The sequence below is a fragment of the Hyperolius riggenbachi genome, chromosome 5, assembly GCF_040937935.1.
Source record: "Hyperolius riggenbachi isolate aHypRig1 chromosome 5, aHypRig1.pri, whole genome shotgun sequence".
Classification (NCBI taxonomy): domain Eukaryota; kingdom Metazoa; phylum Chordata; class Amphibia; order Anura; family Hyperoliidae; genus Hyperolius; species Hyperolius riggenbachi.
In genome coordinates this window covers 83,976,696-83,989,051 of record NC_090650.1, presented here as the reverse complement: position 1 = coordinate 83,989,051, position 12,356 = coordinate 83,976,696, and the positions used below count along the sequence as shown (strand labels likewise).

Genomic DNA, 12,356 nt, shown 5'->3' with positions numbered 1-12,356 from the left:
AGCCCCCGGTAAGTACCACTTATTTTCTATTAACTTGCCAGATGACTCCTTTAAGGGGGCAGAGACCGCTGGTACTTAAGTGGTTAAACGATTCCAGTTGCCTGGCAACCCTGCTGATCTATTTGGCTGCAGTAGTGTCTAAATAACATCAGAACGAAGCATGCAGATCTGACAATAATGTCTGCATATGCTCTTTCATGGTCTAAGGCTAAAAGTATTACAGGCAAAGGATCAGCAGGACAGCCATCAAACTGGAATTGTTTAAAAGGAAATGAATATGGCAGCGTCCACATCCCTCTCACTTCAGTTGTCCTTCAGGTTAGGAACACCAGGCAGAATCGCAGATGCGTTTTCCACTATGTGCTATGGAAACCACATATGCGATTCTGCCTAGCGTGTTCCTACCCTCAAAAGGATTTGTGAATGGAAGTCAATGGACAATTAAAATATTGGGAAACACGATCCCCCAATGGGGGGGGGGGGGGGTAATTAAATTTTCAGAGAAGATTACAGATTTCTCCGTTATGGATTTCTCCCACTGTAAATGGCAAAGCGCATACGCAAAATCCCTCGATTCCGTACTAAGTTATGTGCACATTTATCCATTTGTCCTTTGCAGCCATACCTGTAATAATGATACAGTACATGCATACCTATAAAGCAGATCTGACCTCTGGCTCTCCTCACTCGGTCCATAGTACACTGCATGTATTCTGGGAATATATATACAGCTTGTGTGTTTGAAGACAAGAGAATATTGCTGAGGTATAGGAGTAACACTTCCCATACACTGATCGATGTGGCCATCAGATCAATCCATTCAGGCCATTGTCTGAACAGAGAGGCATCCGTCTGATCGAATACCTCCACACGTGCATACATGTCAGTTTGCCACTGGGTCACTTTGGAGCAGGGCGAGCCAAAAGTCATAATTCCTGGTGGCGTTAATTATTCCCCCTCCCAGTCGTAGCAACTCGGAGGGAGAAGTTAATCGGGGTCCGAAAATGGACAGAAACCCAAATTGCGGCTATGCGGGCCGCACACTATGGCATAATTCAGGAGCTAAGCAGCTCATGCCAAGAAACCCTGCCTCGTCCACATGTATGCTGATCTTTAATAGATTTCAGCATGAAATGTACTGCAAATCTGTGCGCACTGCATGCCGGGTCCCCAGCTTCTCCCAGTCCCCGCAATCGGCATGGAATCACTTGCAGCACTGATTTCTAGCAGATTTGATCAAATCCGCTGGATAGCAATGCAAAAATCCGCTGGATAGCAATGCAAATATCCGCTGGATAGCAATGCAAATATCCGCTGGATAGCAATGCAAATATCCGCTGGATAGCAATGCAAAAAAACCCCAAATAAGTATAACCATATTTTGGGACCATGGAAACCAAAGGAGACTAAACATGTTTATGGGTAACATCCTTAGAATATGTGTTTTATTTATGGAGGGGAGTATTAAAATAAACCTGAAAAACAAAAAACAGGTAACAGTTGACTAGACTATAGACAGGCCTTTGCTCCTCCACTACTGCTCTACAAGCAATACAAAGTAACTGCTATGAAACTTTTCTTCTTGGCTCTTACAAGTGCATGCTATTCCTCTGCCACTACTATCTACACACTATCTACTCCCATGACGTGCTCCCAGCCAAGCGTCAGAGGGCAGGTGAAATGTAACTGATAACCTAGATGCCTCAGGCCATCTTCAAGCATGCTGCACGTAATGTCATTGTGCACATACGCAGGGGACGTGTTGGGACAGTGTGTGTGTGTGTGTGTGTGTGTGTGTGTGTGTGTGTGTGTGTGTGTGTGTGTGTGTGTGTGTGTGTGTGTGTGTGTGTGTGTGTGTGTGTGTGTGTGTGTGTGTGTGTGTGTGTGTGTGTGTGTGTGTGTGTGTCAAAGCAGGACCCTGATAACAGTCATTAGTCTGGTGATGTGGTAGACACAGGAGGCCTCTGCGCAGCCTTACAGTCCAAGTAATTATGTCAGTGGATATGATGCTATTTTGAAAGATGAAATCAAAAATCCCATAATGTTCACTACAAAAAACAGCTGGCTGAAGCAGTGGAAAATCACTTATTGCAATAAGTGAAGCAGTTCTTTGAATACCCTTAAGGTGCAGTTAAACATTTACCAAAATGGTTTATTATTAACTAAACTACATCCAGCTTGTTTGACTTCATGGTGAAAGGAGTCACTGTTTATTTCGGTCACTGAAAGATTTTTTTTAAAACTGTATACTGCTATTTGAGCTTTGTTTAAGCTGGTGTTCTATCACCCTGGTGGGGTGAGATAGCGTAAACTGAAGATGCCAGCTCCACCCACTTATTGTGTCCATTATGGTGGCTCTCTCGTCATCTATTAATGCAGATCTAACCTCTAAAAGGTGCCCATTAATGGTACAAATTTTATGAATGACTCTAAAATAGGATCAATTTGTTAATGTGAAAATAATTGATTGGAAATGGTTGTTTGACAGTCAATGGGAATTTCTTCAATTGCAACAAAGAAATGATTGTGTCTGGCACATACAAAAGAAAGGATCATACCTCATGAGGCGATTGGTCATATCTGAAAATACATTATATGCATTTTAAAAATCCACCGCGCCGATTTACAAACCAGATGTTTGGATTTTAAATCGTTAATAAACACTGCATCATAAATGGGCACCTTAAATGTAAAAAAACCCCCCCAAAACATTAAATGGAACATATCTGCACAGTAGTTAGCGATTATAAAGCCCAAAACAAAAATGGCATGTACCAGGTTTTCTTAAAAAGTTGTAATGACTTCATGGGGTTTTTTGTTCATCGTCCCCTCAGAGACCCAGTGTGACGACTTCTGCTGCTTAGCCCTGCCCCCTTACAGGTTAGTGCTATGGCACTCTATCTCCGATACAGAGACCGCCATGGCACTAGTTTGTATGGGGGTGGGGCTTAGCGCTAGAAGTTGGAGCACATGGGGTCTCAAGGGGCGAGAAACAAAAAAGCCCTGTGAAGTCATAACTTTTTAAGAGCACACGATTCATGCTGGGTTAATTTTAGGCTTTATGGTCGTTTAAAATTTAAGGGGCCCATACACTTACCGATTTTCCCGCCGATATACAGCCGATTCGATCACTGATCGAATCCAGAGCCGGCCTTTGAGGGTGGCAAGTGGGGCAATCGCCCCAGGCCCCGCGCCTGAGGAGGCCCCGCACCCTCTGCAGTGCTGGGGAGAGCGGGCATAGTTGTTAAAACTCACGTGTCTTCACCGATGTTCACACTGTGAGTCACAGCTACCATCTATTTCCTCTCCCGGCATCTGTATATTGGTAACAGCGCCCCCTATGATGACGTGAACGCATGTCACCACAAGGGGGCACTGTTACCAATACACAGATGGCTGGGAGAGGAAATAGATGGTAGCTGTGACTCACAGTGTGAGCATCGGTAAAGACACGTGAGTTTTAACAACTATGCCCGCTCCCCACCGCTGCAGCCTTCTTGCTATCTAACCTGTATTGCGGGGCACCTATCTAACCTATACTGCAGGCTGGCACCTATCTAATCTATACTGCATACTGGCACCTATCTAATCTATACTGCAGGCTGGCACCTATCTAACCTATACTGCAGGCTGGCACCTATCTAACCTATACTGCAGGCTGGCACCTATCTAATCTATACTGCAGGCTGGCACCTATCTAACCTATACTGCAGGCACCTATTTAACCTATACTGCAGGCTGGCACCTATCTAATCTATACTGCGGGCACCTACCTATCTAATCTATACTGCAGGCTGGCACCTATCTAATCTATACTGCATACTGGCACCTATCTAATCTATACTGCAGGCTGGCACCTATCTAACCTATACTGCAGGCTGGCACCTATCTAATCTATACTGCATACTGGCACCTATCTAATCTATACTGCAGGCTGGCACCTATTTAACCTATACTGCAGGCTGGCACCTATCTAACCTATACTGCTGGCACCTATCTAACCTATACTGCAGGCATCTATCTAATCTATACTGCAGCCACCTATTTAACCTATACTGCAGGCACCTGTCTAACCTATACTGCAGGCTGGCACCTATCTAATCTATACTGCGGGCACCTACCTATCTAATCTATACTGCAGGCTGGCACCTATCTAATCTATACTGCATACTGGCACCTATCTAATCTATACTGCAGGCTGGCACCTATCTAACCTATACTGCAGGCTGGCACCTATCTAATCTATACTGCATACTGGCACCTATCTAATCTATACTGCAGGCTGGCACCTATTTAACCTATACTGCAGGCTGGCACCTATCTAACCTATACTGCAGGCATCTATCTAATCTATACTGCAGGCACCTATCTAACCTATACTGCAGGCTGGCACCTATTTAACCTATACTGCAGGCACCTGTCTAACCTATACTGCAGGCTGGCACCTATCTAATCTATACTGCGGGCACCTACCTATCTAATCTATACTGCAGGCACCTATCTAACCTATACTGCAGCCACCTATCTAACCTATACTGCAGGCTGGCACCTATCTAACCTATACTGCAGGCACCTATCTAACCTATACTGCAGGCTGGCACCTATCTAACCTATACTGCAGGCACCTATCTAACCTATACTGCAGGCTGGCACCTATCTAACCTATACTGCAGGCACCTATCTAACCTATACTGCAGGCTGGCACCTATCTAATCTATACTGCGGGCACCTACCTATCTAATCTATACTGCAGGCACCTATCTAACCTATACTGCAGCCACCTATCTAACCTATACTGCAGGCTGGCACCTATCTAACCTATACTGCAGGCACCTATCTAACCTATACTGCAGGCTGGCACCTATCTAACCTATACTGCAGGCACCTATCTAACCTATACTGCAGGCTGGCACCTATCTAACCTATACTGCAGGCACCTATCTAACCTATACTGCAGGCTGGCACCTATCTAATCTATACTGCGGGCACCTACCTATCTAATCTATACTGCAGCCACCTATCTAACCTATACTGCAGCCACCTATCTAGCCTATACTGCAGGCTGGCACCTATCTAATCTATACTGCAGGCTGGCACCTATCTAACCTATACTGCAGGCACCTGTCTAACCTATACTGCAGGCTGGCACCTATCTAATCTATACTGCGGGCACCTACCTATCTAATCTATACTGCAGGCACCTATCTAACCTATACTGCAGCCACCTATCTAACCTATACTGCAGGCTGGCACCTATCTAACCTATACTGCAGGCACCTATCTAACCTATACTGCAGGCTGGCACCTATCTAATCTATACTGCGGGCACCTACCTATCTAACCTATACTGCAGGCACCTATCTAACCTATACTGCAGGCTGGCACCTATCTAATCTATACTGCAGGCTGGCACCTATCTAACCTATACTGCAGGCACCTATCTAACCTATACTGCAGGCACCTATCTAACCTATACTGCAGGCACCTATCTAACCTATACTGCAGGCTGGCACCCATCTAATCTATACTGCGGGCACCTACCTATCTAATCTATACTGCAGGCACCTATCTAACCTATACTGCAGGCTGGCACCTATCTAATCTATACTGCAGGCACCTACCTATCTAATCTATACTGCAGGCTGGCACCTATTTAATCTATACTGCAGGCTGGCACCTATCTAACCTATACTGCAGGCTGGCACCTATCTAACCTATACTGCAGGCTGGCACCTATCTAACCTATACTGCAGGCTGGCACCTATCTAATCTATACTGCAGCCACCTATCTAACCTATACTTCAGGCTGGCACCTATCTAATCTGTACTGCAGGCTGGCACCTATTTAATCTATACTGCAGGCTGGCACCTATCTAATATATACTGCGGGGTACCTACCTAACTAATCTATACTGCAGGCACCTATCTAATCTATACTGCAGGGTACCTACCTACCTATCTAATCTGTACTGCGGGGCACCTACCTGTCTAATCTATACTGCGGGGCACCTACCTATCTAACCTATACTGGAGGCACCTACCTATTTAACCTATACAGAGTGTGTGCTTCCACAACGGGTGTATCCACAGTATATGTCTCTAGGCCCCGCATATGACAGTCGCCCCAGGCCCCGCGTACTCTAAGGCCACCTCTGATCGAATCGACTGTGAAATTGTTGCGCAAACCGACCGAACGATTGATTACCGTCCGAAATCGATCGTTCCCGTTGATCTGTCCGTACGGAAGATATCGCTCGATCGCCAGCGGATCGGGAGTGCGTCGATAGCAGCGGTCGAATGCCCGACGACCGACGCTAGCGGCAATACATTACCTGATCCGGCAGGCTCCACTTCTTCCTGTCCCGGCAGGAAGTTTAAACAGTAGAGCGCCCTCTACTGTTTTAACTTCCCCAGACAGGAAGTACAGTGAATCTGGAGCCCAGAGCGGAGAAGAAGACAGCGGAGACCGAGGGACTCGCGCCGGCCGGATCAGGTAATGTATGTGGGGGCCCGGGGGCGGCGGCAGCTTCACAGATGGTGAATAGATTTCATGCTGAAATCGATTCACAATCTGTTTGCAGTAAAGGCAGCCATACGATCCCTCTCTGATCAGATTCGATCAGAGAGGGATCTTTCTGTTGGTCGATCTGATGGCAAATCGACCAATGTATGGCCACCTTTAGCTTGAAACCTAGTTGGAGTTCTTTTACCCCTCCCCCACCACAACTATACTATTGTACGCATATACACTATTAGGGCTGGTTCAGACGGACGTTTGCAGAGCGTTTACAGCCAGCGTTCAGGGCTTGGTGTTAAACGCTCCCATTCAAGTGAATGGGAGCGTTTGTACCAAGCTTTCAAGCGCGTTTACACAAACGCGGCGTTTGGGTCCCGATTTTCTCTGGCGTTCAAGGAGCCCCTGGAAGCTACATGTAGCTTCCAGGGGAGGTTAACCGCGATGGCTAATGTCCCCCTAGGGGAAGAAAAAACGCGACCGCATTCAAACGCACACGAACGCTGCTGAACGCGACGCCAGCAAACGCAACGCCTCCAAACGTCCGTCTGAACCAGCCCTTACTACAGATAAGAAAACAAAATGAGACTTCCACACAGGTCTTGGCTAAAGCAAAGTAGTCTATACTGCCACTCAAATTTCCTCTCATTGTTTACTGGGGACACAACAAAAGCACTACAGGTTGGAAGATTAAAGATGTCCAATTAGAGGTTGGGGTCATGTGATCCTAGAAAGTGAAAGCTCCTGCAGGCAAGTACTGAGGGTAGGGTAGGTTTGTGAGGGGAAGACCATTATTAGGGGAAGGCGGGAGAAAAAGCAAGAAATCATTTTCAAGAGGTGCCTTATTAAAAGTAATACTCACTGGTAACAGTATTGTTGGATGCAGTCAGTGCAGTCAGAGTATTTACATCCCAGAGGAATATCTGTCTGTCCAGTCCTGCAGAAGCCACCAATTCCTTGTCCTTTGCATATGCTAAGGCTTTCACATAATCCTAGGGTAAAGCACACACTTTTTTTTTTAAAGAGAAAACACCAGGTTTTGGCTTAGTACCAATGCAAACACTTGACTTATGTAGCAATCAAAACTGATGATTTCATTAAGGAAAATATACAGTATAGTGAACTGAAAAAAAAAAAAAAAAAAAAAAAAAGAACCTTACAAGCAACATCTGAATAATATACTACATTGGTAGTCATATTCAGGAAAAACTACCTGTGCGGGGGGGCTACTCTGCCTTGATTTAAAGTGAACCTGAGATGTTGCAAAAATTATACATACCTGGGGCTTCCTCCAGGCCCTTCCAGGCTGATCACTCCCTCGCTGTCCTTCTGCGCCGCCTGGATCCTCCGCAATTTGCCCCAGAAAGTCCTCTAGTCCAGGGGGTACTGCACATGCTAATATTTGTAAATCTCCTTTCAACAACCCGTAAAAGGATTGGAAACAGATGAGTCCACTTTGACCAGTCAAACACCGGCAGGCTGTGGCTCAGGATCAGACCCCCCCCCCCCCTTTCTTTGTTTTATACTGCGTGATCACTGAGTGGCTCACAGGATCAGGAGCCAAAAATGGGCTCCTGACTGGTACACAGATCTCAGCTGAAATTAGGCAGCCAAATTTTGCAGCAACGGCAGCGCAATCATGGCGAGACGTGCAGAGGCAGGCTGCTGAAATGTGAGGGCCCATTTCCACTTGTGTGCTGCGATTCCATTGCAGAAAATGCGAAACTGAATTAGCATGCGAATACGCGTTTGTATGCAAATTTTAATGCGTTAAAATTCGCATCTGTTGGTAAGTATGCGATTTTAACCATGCCAGTACCTGTGTGCTATTACATTGATTTTAAGCGAAAACGTACACGAATTTGCATGGAAAATTTGCATAACGAAAACGCGTGAGAATTTCCTATTAAATACATTACAGACGAATTGCACACTAGCCTTGCAGTGTGCGAATGCTGATGGCTCTGCTGTGCACATCCTTTCTGCACAGTCCACCACACAGAATTTCTGACAAGTGGAAACAGGCCCAATGATTTACATTGGTTATGCAAATCTGCATGCAGAAAACGCATGCAGATTCGCTCTAGTGGAAACGGGCCCTGAGTCCTGGCAGACATAAGACTCTGCAAACAGGTCTTTCACAGGAAGCAAAGTAAGATGATAACATGACTGTCACTGGCCAATTAGATACTAACATGGTGCAAACAGCAATAACCCTGCAGGCTACACCAATTAAAGGTAGCCATACACTGGTCGATTTGCCATCAGATTCGACCAACAGATAGATCCCTCTCTGATCGAATCTGATCAGAGAGGGATTGTATGGCTACCTTTACTGCAAACAGATTGTGAACGGTTTCAGGCTGAAATCGGTTCCCAATCTGTTGTGGTGGTGGTGGTGCTGCTGCCGCAGCATACATTACCTGCTCCGCCGGCGCGACTGCCCCTGGTCACCGCTCTAATCTCCAGGTCCGGCATGCTTTACTTCTTCCTGCCCGGCAGGAAGTTTAAACAGTAGATTGCCCTCTACTGTTTAAACTTCCTGCCGGGCTAGAAGAAGTGAAGCATGCCGGACACGGAGACCAGACCAGCGCGGAGACGGAGCAGCAGTGAGCGGGGGCAATCGTGCCGGCGGAGCAGGTAATGTATGCGGACTATTGTGTTGGTCGTCGGGTACTCGAACGCCGCTAGCGACGTGCTCCCTACCCGCGCGCGACGGCAATTTCCCGCACGGAGCGATCGACTGGATCGGACGAAATGTATCGAGATTCGGCGTGTTGCAGGAACGTTGTGACAGCAGATTTGATCCCAGTAATCGAATCTGCTGTCGATCTGGTGGGAATCGGCCTAGTGTATGGCCAGCTTTAGGGTGTGTAGTGTAATTCACCACCCCTGTCAAGAACCATGAAAGCAGATATGACTTGACCTCAAACACAATTATTGATTCATTGGTTTTATTCAGCAATATGTACACTGCATAATAAAAGGAATAAACCCGTAATTGTGGTTGAGCTCAGGTCCTGTATGCTTTCACGATATGTACATAGTGCGCATCCGATCAAATCAATGCCCTACTTCTCCATTAATTATCCTGCAGAGAATCTCTTTTTATAATAAGCTGATCATCTCTGATAACCACCAAAAGCTGAGAGGTGCATGCAGAGGCTCTATACAAGTCTATACTGTAGTGTGACTGCAATAGACTCACACTGCAATCATGAGGCAGAAACCTTTACCTTGTGCGTCCTCAGGGTTGACATACAGAATCCCTTGTGTGCGTTCCATACCTTCACTGTAGTATCAGAGGATGCAGATATTACTGCGGGTGAGACAATCAGAGTGATTACTGAGAATGTGGCTCCATGTCTTCATATTATACAGGTTATAAACATGACAATGACATGTGACAGGTTATAAACAGGACATGACAGTGGAAAATGCAGTGTAGACAGGAGAAACCATCTTACTTGTGCCATGGAGCTGATTATTGAATATCATTAACGTGAAGGATCTTTACACAGCATAATATACTCACAGGTTTTGCCATTACAGCATAGTACAATGTCATTCACCCAGTCCGTGTGATGCTCCATAGAGGCTATGTAGGGGTCTTGCTAGAACAAACAAGAGATACAGTTTTTTCAGCTAGCTAATTTTACAGATCAAATAAGTTTTGAAACATCTCAAAAACATATTTGCTGCAGGTCATCAAAAAAAAAAAAAAAAAAAAAAAAATAGGCAACAGATCGAACAACAAAAATCTTGCTGAAAGGTCAGAGAAAATGACAAATCACCTTTGCATTTCATAACCAAAACTTTACCCAACTGCTTTGTTAACAGATCATTAATAAAAAAAAGAGAAACCACGATTGCTGCGATTTTGCAGGTATTTTTTATGCAAGTGAATGGAAGTTATTTTTAAAAAACCGCAAACATAGCGCTGACAGTTCTGCAGTGCGTCTCAGGCCAGCGCCTGTCAGCTGCTCCCAAGCAACCAGCTGGGTGCTTTCAAGTGTTTAGTATAGGTAGTGGAGAGGTGCCTGTGCCATGGAGGCACATCTGGGTGTCGCTGCAGACACACTAATGGTGTGTACACACTTGAAAGATAAATGAAAGATAGACCAATTTTACCCTCTTCCATGTAGTAGGAGAGCCATACTCTACACAGTCTTTTCTATGGAGCTGAACTCCCCCATCAGATAAAACTCTTTGCAGGATGCTCTATACAAAGATGCCCGTACACATTCAAAAGATCATTATCTGCAAAAGATCCGTTCCTGCAAAATGCATTCATAGTCTATGAGATCTGCAGATCCTCATACACACCTTGTTTAACAGACTTCATCTGCATATCTGACAATCAGCTGCAGATCTGAAAATCCATCCTGGTGGATCTGATCTGCAGATGAATGTCTGTTAACCTCCTTAGCGGTAACCCCGTGTGTGACACGGGGTAAGCCGCCGGAGGGTGCCGCTCAGGCCCTGCTGGGCCGATTTTCATAATTTTTTTTTTTTTGCGCCCGATCGTCGCTATCCGGTGCGGCGCGCGGCCCCCCCCCCCCCAGCGCTGCCTGGCCAATCAGTGCCAGGCAGCGACAAGGGGTGGATCGGGTCTCCCAATGACGACGTCGGTGACGTCATCCCGCCCCGTCGCCGTGGCGACGGGGGAAGCCCTCCAGGAAATCCCGTTCTTTGAACGGGATTTCCTGATCGCCTATCGCTGGAGGCGATCGGCGGGGCTGGCGGTATAAAAAAAAAAAAACTGCTGCGCTGCCCCCTGGCGGTATTTTTCATACCGCCAAGGGGGTTAAACAAGGTGTGTTTGAGGACCTGCAGATATCATAGACTATTAATGCATTTTGCAGGAATGGATCTTTTGCAGATAATGATCTTTTGAATGTGTACAGTCATCTTTGTGTGCAGCATCCTGCAAAGATTTTTATCTGATGGGGAGTTCAGCTCCATAGAATAGACTGTGTAGGTGTGGCTCTCATACTACATGGAAGAGAGTAAAATTGGTCTGCTATCTTTCATTTATCTTTAAAGTGTGTATGTAGCATTAGGCCTAACATTTATTTTTACTTATTTAAGTATTTATATAGTGCCGACATATTACGCAGCGCTGTAGAGTAGAGCCAATTTAGGGGGGGGAAGCCAATTTAACTCATCTGTATGTTTTTGGGGTGTGGGATGAAACCGGGGTGCCCAGAGGAAACCCGCTCTCTCAAGTGGTAGGTTGCCTGATATACAATATTTGCCTCCTTTGGGACGCCATCATTTGGGGCAAAACAGTCATGAGGTAGTTACTACCTCTCCTTTTAGACCTCTCGATGCATCTGTGACTGTTCGCCCCCACTGTGTGGAGTTAGTTAAAGGGCTCTTGATAGATCTCAATGAGACTGGCAATTTAACTAATCCAATACCAGAACCCATACCCTCTGCTGCAGCTTCTATTCCACCTGCACTTAATATAGACACTAGTGCAGTCTTGTTGCATGTCTCAGGCTCCCAGTTTCCACCAATCATTTCCGATCAGATTTTGATACACAATATGGGATCGGACTCTGCTGTCTTGTGTGAGAATTTAACCATCAATGACAGTGATATGAACTTCTAACAGCAGTCTATGTCTTCTCCAACTTCAGTACCTGATAGTCATTTGATTCAATTGGGTGATTTGGATTATGATTCTAAACGTTCTTCTAAATTCGCAGCGGTTTTCTCCAGACAATTGGGAGTCTCTGCTGTTCATTCAGAGATTAATCTAAAAACTGCTTTCATACAATTAGAGGACATTATGCAGAAAGAGACCAAAGTGTGGTGGGACCTGACGAGTCTTAAG

At 45.7% G+C, this 12,356-nt stretch overlaps 1 protein-coding gene across 3 annotated transcripts in view; it reads right to left on the bottom strand.

Annotated features, from left to right (window-relative positions):
- WDR48 (WD repeat domain 48) overlaps positions 1–12,356 on the bottom strand; it is an 80,632-nt gene that overhangs the window by 51,488 nt on the left and 16,788 nt on the right. For all 3 annotated transcript variants that reach the window (XR_011020776.1, XM_068235928.1, XM_068235929.1), the window contains exons 3-5: positions 10,050–10,128; positions 9,751–9,833; positions 7,377–7,506 (exon numbers count right to left, since the gene is read on the bottom strand). Coding sequence is in view for 2 of the 3 variants with exons in the window: in XM_068235928.1 (XP_068092029.1) it covers positions 7,377–7,506; positions 9,751–9,833; positions 10,050–10,128 (292 nt within the window). In the remaining variant the exon portion in view is untranslated. The remainder of the gene's footprint in view (positions 1–7,376; positions 7,507–9,750; positions 9,834–10,049; positions 10,129–12,356) is intronic.